We start from the raw sequence: 16,427 nt of genomic DNA, 5'->3' as shown, positions 1-16,427 counted from the left end.
ACCAATAAAATGTTGGGTGTTGTGCTCAGCATTTTTGGCTATAATGACCATCTTGATCATCTCTTGTAATTTGTTTAGAAAAAACATCTTGTCTAGTTTTAAGCCCTTTTTTTCATTCCTATATGGATATTGCTGTATACATACATGGTATATTTTTCAAACTATATCTTACAAAATGTTTTCAGACTCTTGCTTATGTTTGATTGGTCTTAAATATAAAAAGCATATTGTATAAGAATGTTAATTTAATGGAAACATTAATTAGAAATGTTACTCTTGCAAAGCCACAAAGCAAAATACAATTTTATTAAATCAGGATAAAAGACATAAAACTAGATAAAGTCATACATCAAGATATGTACTTTAAGTGGTTGAAGCTTAGGGGAGCTGGGAGGATCTGCGTTAAGAAGTAAAACACGGGAGACCAAGTTTTAAGTTTTGGATTTTTTTTCTCCTAGTATTCTATTATCAGATTCAAAAGTGAAATGACTGACCACCACAAAAGGTTTAAAAAATTCCTTTTCCTTAGACAATGTCTGTACTTCAGTTTCACTTCACAATTTTTATATCATGCCCCAAAGACAGTGGACAGCAAGTTTTATATGTAGATGAATTTAGCTTTAAAATTATCTGAAGTCATACAGCAGACTTAAGATCCAGCCCAACTGACAATTTTTTTCCTGTTGATATAAAGCGATTGCTTCTATTTATATTAAATACAAATTACTTTAAGCTGTAACATCTTTCCCTGTAATAAGCACATTCCTACAGGGGGCTTAATTTCATATGGAGAGCTACACACTTACCTCTATGAACAATATCATTCTTATGGCACCAATGAATTGCTTTAATTAGCTGGTAGATGTAGCTTTTCACTTTTTCTGGTGGAACTCCATTTGGCATTTCTTCTAGCAATTCAAGCATATTCTAAACATTTAAAAGACACATTATTTAAAACAGCTATACTCTAGTTGCTGGAAGATAACACACATTCAGCCTTCTGAAGCAACATACTTAGGCTGCAGAGCCTGGTCATGGAACAGTAGTTTAACATTCAAGGAGTGTATTTTAATCATAAGCATACTCCTGGCTGTTTCATAAACATTAAAGGTGAACCACAAATAAACCACAAGTTCTTAAAAGACTGTCATCAAACCAGTTATCCTAACACATCTAAAATGTCATTCAGCTACAAAACACTGCTTTAACAGAAACACTAGGTCAGTGTGTCTGTATGAAAAGTTTAGCAAAGCACAGCATTTTGTAAGTACACAACAGTGCTTTAACAAACTATTTTTTTCATTCTTTAGTTCTGCTGCTTTGACATTGCAGGGCCATGGTTAATCACAAACCGTATCCGTATATGAATGGGTATAAAGTCAGTTAGTGGAAATGAAGTAACATATAAAAATGCCTCACAGGGGCATAAATATTAACCTAGGGAGTGTTCTATAGCTATGTATTAGCTATAGAGATCCTAGACATATTGGCACTACAGTAACTATGGCCATATCAACTGTTTTACGGATATACCTGGGAAAGAAAATAAACTTCCTGTTTATACTAGTAAATTTCTTCTTTGAAAAAGAACACTTAGATTCCCATTATGTTAGCAAATGTCTCTAATTTTGCACAATTAGAAATACAATGGAGTTTGTACACTGAATGAATAATAGACAGCAGCAGCACACTTGAAGAGAGAAAAGTCTTATTTATTGAACACTGAAATAGAAGTATTTTGGCTATATGGCCCTACACAACTCATTTAATTATGGATTTGAGCATTTGTAGATTTTTCATTTGAAATAAATTTATCTTATCTTTGACAAACATTTTCTTTAGCTGTATAGAAATATTTTTGAGGTTTTTCTTGAACAATATTTTAATGAACACAAATACAAGACAAAACAGAGACTTTGATGATATGATGATACGATGAAATGTTTGAAAACATTTCTAAGTTTTGCAATCTATGAAAAAATACTGGAACTTTTGTGCTTGAGCATAAGTTTTCTTAGAAATACACTTCAGATCTGAGAAAAGGAATTTTCTGTTAAGGAACCATATTGATTTTAGTTAGACTCTAGTCCACACAGAAGGCCACAGATCTGGACAAGTAAGTCAAGAAGTTAGTATTACAAGTACAAAACAAAAGAGTAGCATCAACACAGCAAGACATAATCCAATACGAAGACAGTAACCAAGGGGATGATGAAAAAAGGAGATTAGACTAAATGTGAATTTAAGTAATCTGGATTTCAGTATTGCAGAGCTAAGATTCCCCAAAAGACACAAAGTGCTCATCACCAGTTAAACAAAAAAATTCAGTTTTTACTATATCACATTTTATTTAATTCCTTCTACTCTCCTCTCATCCAAAAAATACAGAAATTATCCTGGTCTTTGAAGAAATCATAGTGAATATTATTTAACATATTAGAAAAGAAGAAACATTCCTGGCTGTGAAGTTCCACTGAAAAGAAAGGTGACCATTAATACAGAAATTACATTAGACACAGACTATATGTGATGCCTACCTTTATCATTAAATTGTTTTATTTTGATGCAAATAATGTTAGATATTGCAGCCTGGTGTTTTTACTGATGCTAACAATTTTTGAAGCGTACCCCTCATCAGATCAATTAAATATCTTTTACTTATGCTGCTCTTCCAACCCAGAGCTTAGCCAAGTCAACTATAACAGAAAATTAAATGTTTGTGCTAAGTTGGTGTGTGATCAAAGACATTCCATGCAACTGGAACAATTACAAGGAACATGGGTGAAACAAGTCAAGATTTGAATGTTAGATCTAAGTAAGATCCATCACATTAGAAGTTGCTGATCTGCTGGTGAAAACCAAAAGTGATTTCTGCCAAACTGTGGGCTAATACAGGTCACCTCACATTATGCAATGAAGTTATACAACAAAAGAAATTGTTGACTAAGGTAAAGGAGACATAGTATTTAGGGGTGTGAAATTTTTAGACAAGACTGAAGAGGACTAGCACTCAGCTAGACTGCAACATCACACTGGCAGGATATTAAATGAAAATTTAAATCAAGGGAGCAGTATCTCATGAAGGCAACAAAGATACACATGTTTAAGCTTGCTTTTTTTTTTTTTTTTACTCTGTGTATCTGAATACCATCTAATTTTTGCCATGAAGAAATGCTAAATGGTTAGAATTTGGAGCAAAGGTCTACCTCCAACATGAGGTTGCTAAAATAACAAAAGACTAATCTGTTCTAGGTTGTTTCTCTCTGGAAACAGACCAGGATGCTTGGCAGCAGTAGGCCAATCTAAGGAAATTTTGGAATAGTTTCAAAATGAGGTCAGGACTGGAGATAATGACAGTGATCTTTGCCAAATCCCTCTAAGCAACTATTGATAGCGGCCTTGTTACAGAAATATACAAACAAATCCTATTTTTAACAGGGAAGGATGGAGAAAGTTGAAAGAGATTCCAAGGTCAAAAGTGTATGATCCTGTTTTGAAAGACTACGTCAAGATTCATTACACAACATAACACAGGACAGTTATCCAGCTTTACAATTAAACTGGATTAAAGAGTTCAGATTGAATTTTTTCTTCAAATCATACGTATTCCAGTCTACATAATTTGTTGACATTTGAGTTCATATATATGGAAAATTTTTTTTTAAAAAGTACCAACACATGATCTAAAAACAGCAGTAAAGTTATCAGGGTTGCTTTCTCACAACGGATGTCTGATTACAACTCAGATGTATTAATGTTTCTGCTGTTTCTCTTTATAGAATATAATAGCCTAATTTTTAAAAATAAAAGCAATTTAAGACATTTTCAGTAAGCTGGTGATTTAACTGTGGCAAGGATACTACAAACTCAACTCACTTTTTCCACATATTCAAAAACTAAGTATAATTTTCCTCTTCTTCTGAAGGCTTCCTTCAACTCCACAATGTTCTCCTGTTTCAAAGTGCGAAGCATTTTAAGCTCTCGTAAAGTGGTTTCTTTGACTTCTTCATTTTCTGGAGGGCAAAGTAAAAGTGACATAGTAAGCTTACTAAAGAACAAACAAATTTTAAGACCCAAGCACAGATTTGTAAGTCCTGTAAGTTCCCCACAAGGCTTCCAAAGGAAATTCAGCAATGCCAGCCCAGTGTAGCAGCTACAGAAGGCAGCAGAGTAAGTATTGATGCAATGAAGCCTTGAATCTAATTCAGAGGAATCCAGAAATTTAACTGTTTTGACAACTTAATTTAACTGATTTGACAATTTAATTCTCTGAAAGGTGTTCAAGAAAGTAATGTTTTATTAATGCTCCATTACAGGGCCTTGAACTAACTGGGTTCTAAAGGACACTGCTAATGAAATGTGAAGTAAACTAGACTACATTAGGTTTTATTTTTCATTTAGTAAAGTGAAATCCATTAATTCAGTAAATTTGCTCATGCACACATAGAAATAGGGTTCTTAGCCTCTTAGAACTGTTATCCACAACAGAGAGATATTAAATGAGATGTGCTTGCATAAATTCCAAGCTAAATCACATCTGCAGGTCATGTACCACAAAGACAGCCAGAGGCAGAGGAATTAAAAACAAGGAAGAGAACTTGTTTTTCCAAGGCAAAAGGCAAAACCAGGTTTGTAGGGGAGAGAGAATAACACAGATCATGCAAATGCAATAATCATCAACAGAAGAGAGAGGGGAAAAAATAAAAAATTCAAGTGTAGCAAGAGGGAAGAGGAAAACAAAATACTATAATCACAAATGTTTTGATTAAAAATATATAATTTAGAGTAATCTAAATCTTTTCATTTTAAAACTGAGTGCTTGATGTTGTCTTGCATCAGCCTGATTACATAATCTCATCTATTGCGAGACAGACTCTTTTGAGCGCATTTAGCATTCATATGTCAAAAAACGGCAAAGATTCAGTGAAACAAAAGTGTCAATAGAAACAATTACAGAATATTCAAATTTCTAATGAACTACATATTAACAAGACAGATGTGAAATGGGCTGAATCAAATCCATCAAAAGAACTTCTGTCATATTTCCAGAAACTCGTAAACAACTAGCTACAACTCTGAAAAGCAGTCATCAGTCATGTAAACTGACATTATGTAATACTCTTGGAAAGCCAGACCTAATGGCAATGTTGCATTTTTTGTTTTCATTTTTTGGTAGAGAGGCTAATACAATAATCTTGTTTGGGGCTGAATTAAAACTGAGATTTATTGCCTATGATCTGTACTGAATAGCCACAGCAAGTTCCAAAAAGAAATTCTGAAGTACACTCATTACTTGGTCAAGATGGTCACCACAATTAAACTATCTCCTGCATTCTTTAACAGGGATTTAGAACAGCTTTCTAAATAGCAGAGCTAAAACATTCATAAATATGCTCTTCAAGTGCCTGGAAAAATGACCTGCAAAGCAGAAGTCTGCGTTGAGCAAAACAAGAGGCAAATCAGACTCTGCTGTGACTCTTAAAATTACAGGCCTTGTAACCAACAACACCTCCATGGCCACCACCAATCCTAAAACAATAACAGAAAATAAAAGTTCGCTAAAATAAAGTGGCTGCTATTTCTTGAAACAACATTCCTAGCTTTCAGCTAAAGCCTCAGTACATGTCAAACCACAGCTGCATTGCATCAGACTGGGCTGACTCCTCTTATTACTTCATACTTGTCTTCTCCTTCTGTTTGTGCCAGGCCATTAGGGATCGGGGCTAACTTCTCATGTACACAAGGCAGACAATTGCTGTCGTGGTTGGTTGCCAGTTTTTCCTATGATAGAATATGGTGATTGACTGTTCCCCAACAAGTGCCGGTCAGAGAGACAGCCTTGCCTTGTTCAGTTCTTTGGGTGTATTACTGGGTGAGGAATGGGGGCGTGCAGCATTCAGAATAATTTCCATGTGTCCTGCCTTCTGCCACCCCCTTCATCAGCAATGGTAAGCCTCACAGAAGTTGGGTCTTCCTCCCTTCAGCAACACTGCAGAGTACACAGGCTGCTGTGAGGGGTCAAAGAGCAAGTTTCTTGAAGAGAGTGGAGCCTGCTGCAGTGAGGACAGAGCAGCTGCCTCACCACCCAGCTTCCTCCATGGACCCCTGGGAGCTTCTAGATTTGTCCTCGTATGACTGAACTTCTCAGGGACTTCTCTCAGTCTCCTCCATTTACCGCTTCAAATCGCCCTAACATTTAGATCCCCTCTCACAGATGAAGTGTGATAAAGCCCAAAGACTGTGCAAGCTACTACTACAAGAGGAGTATTTTAAATTTTCTTGTCACATCCAGTCTCTAAATGATAGATCTTACTCCTGCATATGACACCACAATCTCAGCCATATTAAGACAGATGCATCAAGAAAGAAAGGTAGTTATCTAGTTAGTGTATAATGCAGTCCCTAGGCAGGTATGAAGGATTAAGTGTCTTGAATATTCACAAAGCTAATAAATCATTATAATTTTTAAATCATATCTTGATACATGAGACTTCTTATTTCAACTGGAGAGATATTAACAATGTAGTTATTACAGAAAAGATCACGGAGCAGAAAAGGTTACCTTCACTGTCTTTGAATTTCTTGATAGCCACAATTTCATGTGTCTCCTGCAAAACAAAAGCAAAGAAAGGAAAATGAGCAAGACCTGCTGTGTTTTCTTGTGCCTTTTTTTCTTTCTCCTGAGCATCAGAGGAGAAAAAAGAAGCATCCAGAGAAATTTCACACTGCAAAGAAGTTAAATAAAAATCTGGTAAATACCTCAGTGATTGGGCCAAATGCAATACACACCCACTTGTAACAGATATATCACAATTAGGAACCCCAGTATAAAAGCAACAGAGTTAAATGCCAAAAGTTCATATTCAAATACTGTTTAACAGATATCAATTAAATTTTCAGAAGAAAAAATGAATCTTGTTTCTTAGTTATTCTGATTTTCTAACAATCAGAATCTGACCAAAGTATGAATGTGGGTGCTATCTTTACGAGGTGAAATGAAAATACTGTGCTATTATTTGGTTAAGGCTTATAATAAGACCTGTAATTTTGGCTGCCAAAAGCTTTTGGGCTTCAAAGACCAAATATCCACAAAGAACATGATATTAGGAAAGTAGCTTCTCTGTGCCTCCTTATAAAAATTTGTCATCTTAAGGGAAGCCCATCCAAAACCAGGATCAGTAATTGCATTTGGCAGTGTTCACCTATGCTTACAATAAGTGGTAACTTCTTAATGTCCACCTGCCTTTGCATTCCTTTAGCATTCTCTACTCACCAAACCTGGTTATCATAGGTCACATTTTCCTCTTAAATGAAGACATTTCTCTCTTGTTGTGTGAGCAGGAATGCATTTAGCACATGGCCAAAAAGCAGCAAACACAACATGACTAGTGCAGGTCTGTTCCTACAGTGATGCAGCAACTGAATTTTAGTAACAGGACGCACAGAGTTAAGGAGTGTGAGCAGAGAGGCAGGAGGCTACCTGGGTTACTTGATGAGCTAGATCTAGCTCACACACCCTTTTTTGTTTACCAAACATTACAGTTTAAAAAAAAAACCCAACAATATCCCACTATTAACACTATGCAAAGGTTGGATCAGAGAATAGCAATGAAAAGGGAAGCCCTCCTGGAATACTTAAAGACATGTGCATAACCAATTACAGAGTAATACAAAAATTTACTCCATTTTTCATTTCAAATCATTGTAACACATGAACATGCAAAATACCTGACCCTGGAAAAACCCATGTAGATAGTGAATAATGTCGTTTAAGGCGTTTAAGTGAAAATCAATACTACTATGACTAAAAATGAACTTGCAGTCAAATATAAGAATGAATGTGTGTGTATATAATTTGCATGTTTAAAAAAATAATCCTTTGATCATCAGTCATACCATCTATCTGAAAAACTTGCAAGCATTTTATTGTGTATTGATTTAAGTAACCAAACTATATCTACCTTGCATTGAAGAAAGTTAGTTCAGCAGAAGCATCACGTGCAATTAACTCTTAGAGAAGACTTGCATTGCTTTTCTGCTTCTGAAACCTACCCTTCACACACACTGGTCTAATGTGAAGGCTGATAGATACATTGCATAAATTCAGCTGAGGTCCAAGCACTACCTTTAGCTCAACCAATTTACAGAGCAGTAAAGACAGGGATGTCAGAAATGAGGAGATAGTACACATTTCAGGTTCAGAATTATTCTGACAGTCTTGTCTTTAGCTTTTATGTCAAATACAGTTCCTTAGTAATTTTGTTTCAGGAAACTTACAAACTAAGCAAACTATTTTACTAATTATATTTTTACTACTATGTTATAGTATTGTTATATTTATTAACTCTAACTCTAGTAATAATAGTAAGAGTTACTAGGACTATAAAGGAACATTAGGTGGTTGAGTAAATTTAGCTTATTTGACTTCTGGTATCTACTGGTAGCTGCTCTGGCTAATTAAGCCTCTGAAGGATTTTTTAGAAAAGGAACACTGTAATTGCCCTTGAAAGCCTCTGCTGACTGTAAATGCCTATGTTTAGACAGTGTGCATATACCCCTTCGTAGATAAGTCAAATTTATCCATTAGTATTAACATGCCTATTTCCCATGAAGTAAAAGAAAAATTTGTAGATGTTTCAGCTACCATCAAAAATCTGTGTTTTTATTCTCAAGGTAATAGCTTATGTACACTGAAAGAAATGTAGGAGTTGGAAAATGTATCCTTACACAGAGAGGAATTCGGCATTATTCAAGAAAACTAATCCATGTGGCTTTTCTGCCATATCCTGCTGTGTACAGTGAAAGTGATTATTTTGGAAATTAAGTTTTAAAAGCTCTTGGGTCAAGGTCCTGCAAAGACTTATGTAAGATATGCTATCAAACGTCCTGCAGGATTTTGACTATTTACAGTACTTAAAGCATGAGTGGTTCCAGGAATAATAGGAACAGAAAGACCTCAGCAACACACATATGGATGAAAAAGTTATTCAAAACAGTTCAAAAAAATCCCACATTTAAGAAATTTTCATTTGAAAAACTTTATCACTTGTATTATTTCAATAAACTTATCAATGATGTCATAATTAAGCAATCAAGAATTTATATACGACATATTTCCTATCTTCAAAAAAACCCCCTAACAAATAATATTTAAATAACCTGAAGTGAAACAACACTGCAATGAGACATCTCAGGGAGGAACATTCTTGTCTAGGTTTCTTGGAGGACGACATCCTATCTAAATGCTATTCCCTAGGAATCTGCCACTGGTGAAGCAGTCAAGACAAAGCTAAAATTGATACAAAGACAGTCAAGATTTATACATAGAGTTTTAAATACGATGCACTTGCTTGTCCAAAAAGCCTGTAACTTCCCTATGATGCAGAACACCTGATGGTGCTCCATCAGATAGAAGAGAAAACTGAAGCCAAGTGCGCATTTCTCAATTCTTGGCCACATGATCTAAACCAACTAAATAGTTTATATGAGGCAACATATGAGCTCATCATAATTTTGAACTATTTTCAAAAGGAAGAATCCATCTGAAATGCCCCGTTCCTCTATTTGCCACTACTCCAACTAATTTTGAACTAGATGTCTAGTTTTCACCACATTTTACAGAGAAATGCAAGTTCTAGAAAGAGGAAATTTCAAAAAAATGGTCTCAAATTTGTCAGTCATATATAGAATATCCTTCCTTGGGGGAAGGAAGCAGCAAGAACTCTATCTCCTGTATAATGTACGATGTTGCAGATCAGGACCATATGGAGACTGTGCAATGGCACTGTACATAATTTTCACTCAGATAAACTAATACAGAGTAAGATTGGAAAAGATGGAATACATTTTGTATATGGACCAATACAGCAGGCATATAGTAGAGATGGTAAAAATATGCTTCCTGGATTAGGAGACAGATGCTAGAGCTGCTACGATGCTGGCGAAACAAGTACTGACAGGCACTTGGTGCAAAGCAAACAGACAACACATTGCTAAGCCCTGAGAAGATGGACAGAATTGGGGATACAAAGAAAAGCAGAGCTTTGAGGAATGAGGGAACTCAACAGTGATAATTCAGACTCCTGGGGAAATCTGAAAGGTTCTTTACAGATCAAATTAGGCTTTGTTACTTAAACCTTTACTTAAAAGTCCTTTTGGAGATCTAAAGTCTTTTGTGGATCTGGTGGTCTGCTCTTCAAAAACAGGTCAAATTGGAATTCTCAAAAATAGAATTGCCATTCACTAAAATATATATTTTGCATTTCAAAGGGTTTTTTTCAAGACTGTACTATGAAACAGAACAGTACTGAACACCATGTTCAACTTGATTCTGGAAACCCTACTTAGACAATAGCTCAGTATCCAACGCCTAGCATGGAAAATTGTCACATCCAATTAAATGTATCATCTACGTAGATAAGACTGTTACTAGTTGATTCAGAGTTTGGGACTTCAACCAATGTCAAAGAAAAAATTTAGCCCTTTCTGATCTCTACCACCACCTGATATCATGAAGTATGAAAATTTGTGTTCATTTACCTGTACCTCTTTTTCACTCAGCTATGTTTATTACTAAGCATCTCATTATCATGCTCTAATGAAAAATTCTGGCCTCAGTATTTCACTTTACATTATGAGGCAACAGCAATTTTGCAAATACACAAGTCAAATCCCTCTTGGCTTTGGCATTACATCTGATTATTGAGGACATATATTACAAACATTCTATATATAAAACTACAAGAAAAACACTGTTTTACAATTAAGTATGCAACAACAGATGAATATTACTGAAAACACTTTGTGTAAAATTTAAGGACCTACAGAAACTGCTTATTCAGACTACATGATTACATATGTCTAAAATGGGGCAAACTATGGCTCTTCTTCATGTATAAACCTGCTAATACCTCTTAATAAGGCTAAGACAAAAATTTCTGTTCTATTTGCTTTACATATAAATACAGTGACAGAGAGGAGGAAGGAGATACTTGCTTATGGGAAAAGCATATCTTCAGTCCTGGAGATGGGAATCACTTCATGCTAGGGCTCAGTCCTTTCCTTTACCTCAAAATATGTGTGGGAATTGCCTCTGGAGAAAACATGTGCTTTACTGTCTGCCCACTTAGCCACAGATGGCTATGGGAGCTGAGTAGTTCTCACAGCTCCTGGGCTTCCTCACAAGATTGTAGTAGCTGCTGTTTCCCGTCGCCAGTATCAAACTAGAAGAGTTCCTAATTCAAAACCATTTAATTTTATCTCATCTAAAGTATAGAGGTCTCCTCTTTTTCCATTGTCTCTACAAAATGTATATGTAATTACATATTGCAGAAGACATCAGTGATTTCCAGAACAGCAGAGGAATGTATCTCTGTTGTTTTCTAGAAAGAACCTTGATGTTAATGATGGGAGTACTCAAGGACAAAGATCTTAGAATAAGATAAGTATAAATCAAGATCTTAGAACTACAACCATTCTCCCCCAGAAAGAGAAAACATGTCCTATTCTTGAAAATATTATGTTACAAAGAAGAATCTCTTCAAATGTTTGTCCCTATTTTGTTTTAAGAATTTCTGTTAGGATTTTTTTTCCTTTTTCTTTTACATATCATGGAAAATCTGACACAAAGCATAGGTACACAAGAAGATTCTTGAAAAATAGACAAGATTCTGACCTTCTGGAAGTTACATCATTCACCAATAATTTTACTACCTCACCCTATATAATTACAAGAATTTCTCAAGCATGGATTTTTTAAGCAACTGAAAAAACAAGTGTTTATAAAAATCAACAAGCATGAGCAGATATAGCAGTAGTCAATACTGAGCACATCCCATGCACAAGCAGCATATTGCTGCCTTTACTCAGGCTAAAGCAGTATCTAGTGCATCACATCAGGGTTTTATGCTGATATATTAAGTGCCATATTAAGATATGACATGGTATGTTCTGTGATTGGAACAAGTATAGCTGTATATCTGTACAGGTATGAAGCTGTAAGGCCCAAAGATAAATGCATGTTCAACTTCTGCTAGAAAAAGTGAAATCAATCACATTTTCTACTCATAGATAATATAAAAATAATGTTATAATATAAAATAATTTTATAAAAATAATTTAGAAGCAAGCAAGAAGCTGATTTGATCTTAATCAATCCATAATTACTTCCACATCATTTAGTTTGCCACAACAAAGACACATATTAAAAAAATCAACAAAATTCAGCCAAACATATCCTATGGCTAATGTCTTTTCAGAACAAAGTAGTACAGTTTTACTTTGACTTGCATAAGCATTACTATGTTCTTGGACATTTAAGCATTTAGAACAGATCTTTCAATAATTTTGATTCTAGCAAAATTACAGATCATTAAGCAATCAGCAGAGGCAACAAAAGCCCAGAAAACCATTACAAGATGGTAAAGCACTTTTAAAGAGTTGCTTAAAATGAAACTTTAAAAAAACCCCCAACCAATTAATTTTTCAAAGTTACTCTCAAAACAAGAGGAGAAAATATTAACATTTTAGTCAGTATTGATCAATGGATCATAAATGTAACATTAGTCATTACAAAAATCTTTAAATTTATGCCAAGCTACCTCACAATGCACATTCTGAGGGGTAACAGGCATCATTACCTCCATGTAAATCAGGTCCTGAAGTCATCACAGTGTCTTGACTCTATTTGCATTCTGCCTTAAAACACTACTACCTTTGGACAGTATTAACAGACTAGAACACACCTTCTTGTCTTCTCCAGACTTCCAATGTTAGGTGCTGGCAATTTTGCTGGCACTTACTTTCAAAATCTAATGGAGTACCTTAAAATATGTTCTGTAGAAAAAAGAGAGACGTGCAAGATGACAGATTCAATTTCTTTTTTCAAACAGTTTGACATTAGGCTATGTAAGTCATAGCACTGTGTCTTCTTCTACACCAAAAAAACTTTGGAGGATTTCCCTCAAGAGGTGCTTCACTGCTTTAATCTTGTATTTCTCCCTTGAGAAAACTGTAGCTCTCCTATTTTTCAGTTAAAAACCCCACACTTGGTTTATCTAAGACTTATGACTCTTAGCATAGGTGAACTTTCAGGAAATTACTTCCTAATCTAGAAGTCCTACTTATCTTTAGAAGAGACAGAGCCTTTGGTAAATAATGACAGAACAGTGTGTCTGAGTTATCACAATGCCTTTATTTACTGGAAAATGGCTTAGACTTTTTCCAACACATAGAGTTTACTTGAGAAGAAGCACCTAGAATGAATCACCATAAATCAATTTTATATCTCTTGAAAGCGGAATGTTATTTACTAACCATCTAAGTGCAGGAGAAAACTCTTAACAGAACAAAGATCTATATACTTCATATGCCATTTTAATGAAGCTGGTCACACTATCTCCTGGTTCAGGAAAAACAAAAGCAGGACTAGAGAAAGCTTAAACCACTCTGGACCCACTAGAAGATTTTCAAGGGGAACAGGTATGGAAGCTCAACTCTTCCACTGGGAAAAGAAGCACAAGAAAAGGCTGAAAGCTTGAGCTACAAGTTTGACAGGAAATGTCAAAGTGCGTGAAATGATGGAAAGAGACTTCTTTTAAAAAATGCAAGCAGATTGAAACAGTTTCTCTGATTTCTTTCTCTATGTCTTTCAGAAGACAGGCAACTCTGTTGCCTGTTCAGAAGCTATGAGCAAATGCTTGCTTTGGTTTAAATCAAGTGTAATTCAAGGGAGTCATGAATAGCAAGCATTTCTCATTCAACAATCAGATGAATCTGTAAGCCAAATGAGTGGCCCATCTGTATCATGGATTCACAGACTGGGGCTCCCCTTCGAAGTGCCACAGCCTCCAGTGGCAGAATCAAGGGAGACTGATGGCTCTTCCCTCCATTGGTGGCAGAGGTTCTTCAGACTGCAGTAACTTCACAGAGTCACAGGACAGGTGGGGCTAGAAGGCACCTCTCTGCCAGTCATGAATGCTCCCATCACTAGAGATACTCTGAATAGCCTTGGAGGTATTAAAAATCAAAAAAAAAATAGGAACAACCTGCTGTTGCTGATTCTGCTTTGAGCAGTTATTAGGAGGTACACCTGAACCCTAAGGCATGCACTACAGTGCATGAATTTTACGTTCTTCAAAAACTTGAAGTCTACTAATTTAGAGCATAAATACTGCCCTGAAAAGAACACTTACAAGGAAGTGAACCTGCTCAGTATTTTCTATTAACTACTAGGCTGATGATAACAGTTAGCATTGAAACTTTCATTGTTGCAAGTGCATTTTTCATATTTATTCACAATTTCTTCCAAGCAACAAAGTAAATATGCATCCCCAAAGAATTTGTATAATAATGTAATGAAAAGGATCTGAAACAAAAAGAAGCTTTTAAATACTATAAATGTAGCTATTCTAGCTTTTCATGGTAAACTGGTACTATTGTAGCAATTTTTAAAACAATTTCATTTTATTGTAGCACTAATCCATATAATTTTACAATTTGACAGTATTGTTTAATCCAAACCATGGATGTAAAACATAAACCAAATTCAGTAAAGTTCTATAAAATGTTGCTGATACTGAAACATCAATAATAGTAATTTAAGTTACAAACCTCAGTCTTCCTCCAGTTCTATTTGATTTTTTTTTTGTCTGCTAATGCTGGAAATTGTGAAAATAAAAGCTATTTATAAATAACATAACATTGCACTGGGCAGATACCAGCATTATTTAATTACTTCTTATAGCTAAATCTTCTTGGCATTCGGAATACAAGTGATAACAAAGTGGAAAATGTAGAAAGGCAACCTGTACCACCTTCACAGCTTCCTTAAGATATTGCTGACTCCATAAACGCAGAGGTCAACAAGACATTTCTAATCACATTGCCTTTCCTGGTTTTTTGTTATTATGAATGCAATGTTCCTTTCCTGGGCATCTTGTTACTCAAGAGCAGGTAGAACTTATTGGAAAATACTTGCTTGGTTTGATTGTTTTTTTAACATTTTTTTCAGTGCAAAAGTCTACACTGTTGTTATCCCAAGTTTGAGTGTCAAAACAGTTTAGTATGATTGGCTGAACTTCTGAATTCTATTACATTTCAGGCTTTAGTTTTGAAATATTTACTTCTGCACTGGATACAATTTATTTTTTATCTGGTACTTTCACATTTTATTTTTTTTTCTTTTTTCTTATCAACAGTCTGACAGGCATTTTCTTTAATTTGTAAAACAAGACCTACTGTGAACCAAAGGCAAGCTTGTCAAGCAGGTTCCTGAGGCTGAAACTCTTCTGCTGGAATTCAGCTTCAGATTAAGACATCTAAATTCAAACACCTGCATGTGAGTTGTGTGTTCAAGCTTCTACTACAATAAGCAGAGCTGAAGAGCTCTTAGTTGATCAGTCACTCAAGACACGATTAAGTACCCTAAACACAGGCATCTAGTAGCATTTAAGATTCCCTAGATATCTACAACACTCACATGGGATTGGCAGAGAAGCAAACCTCCTGGAGCACAAGCTAGAGGTAAGACATAGCATCCCAGGTATCACCATTAGCATTAGGGGCTTAGGCAACTAAAGTGCATCTTTCAACCCCAAAGAAATATGTATTGAACTTCCCTCTACTCCGTGACAAGATTTCCACTGGGAGTTTAGACACCTGTACAGGTGCACACATACATACCTAAATTCCTATCTTAATCATGTCATCTTTCCAGATCTACCAGCACATGAAGAAAGAAATTAAATCAAAGCACATATTCAGCTTAAGAATGTATGGGAAATGCATGGAAATCAAATTTGAATTTTCCAATCTTGGGTAAAAAATCCCTTGCAGTGGGCGTTTTTTGTTTGCTTCTTTCTTTTTATATAAAAAAATGCAGGTCCCTTCTCTTTTTATCGAGTACCTCCCCCAGTCTCCACAACCTTTTAAAGACAATCAAGAGCTGTCCTGCTGGAAGGACTCAGTACCTCTGGATGCTGTGCATCTGGTCCCATTAAACTGTATGAGCCCTCTTGAGTAACTCCCAACTCAATCCTCACCCACTACTGGTAATTCATTTTCTTCCTCAATTCCTTCAGTGAACACAGAAACCTGGGAGACTTTGCTGGTGAAAACGAAAGCAAAGACACTGAGTTCTGCTATCCTAAATTGCCTGTCCCTCCCTGCAACAGGCCCATATTTTCCTTGTTCAACCTTTCACTACCAAAGTAGCACTGGAAGTCTTTCTTGGTGCCCTTGCAAGGCTCAACTCCAGCAGAGCTCTGGCTTTCCCAATATCACCCACATCCACCCAAGTAATGTTTTTAAATTCCTCCTTTGCTGTCTGTGTGTGCTCCTACACATCTGGGACTGCTTATATCCCACCACATTGCTCTTCCAGCAGATGCCAGGGAAGTTAAAGTCGTCTATGAAAATCACGGTCTATG

General features: G+C 35.7%; 1 protein-coding gene across 7 annotated transcripts in view; it reads right to left on the bottom strand.

Moving 5' to 3' along the window:
• The window catches only part of CDKL5 (cyclin dependent kinase like 5), a 132,033-nt gene that overhangs the window by 47,602 nt on the left and 68,004 nt on the right, over positions 1-16,427 (bottom strand). For 6 of the 7 annotated variants that reach the window (XR_010428554.1, XM_064646708.1, XM_064646711.1 and 3 more), the window contains exons 4-6: positions 6,563-6,608; positions 3,877-4,013; positions 807-927 (exon numbers count right to left, since the gene is read on the bottom strand). Coding sequence is in view for 6 of the 7 variants with exons in the window: in XM_064646708.1 (XP_064502778.1) it covers positions 807-927; positions 3,877-4,013; positions 6,563-6,608 (304 nt within the window). In the remaining variant the exon portion in view is untranslated. Of the gene's footprint in view, positions 1-806; positions 928-3,876; positions 4,014-6,562; positions 6,609-12,743; positions 12,849-16,427 lie in introns of those variants that run through there. The other variant, XM_064646712.1, reaches the window with a different exon arrangement.

This window comes from Pseudopipra pipra, chromosome 2, assembly GCF_036250125.1.
Source record: "Pseudopipra pipra isolate bDixPip1 chromosome 2, bDixPip1.hap1, whole genome shotgun sequence".
In the NCBI taxonomy this organism is placed as follows: domain Eukaryota; kingdom Metazoa; phylum Chordata; class Aves; order Passeriformes; family Pipridae; genus Pseudopipra; species Pseudopipra pipra.
This window is presented reverse-complemented; position numbering and strand designations above follow the sequence as displayed.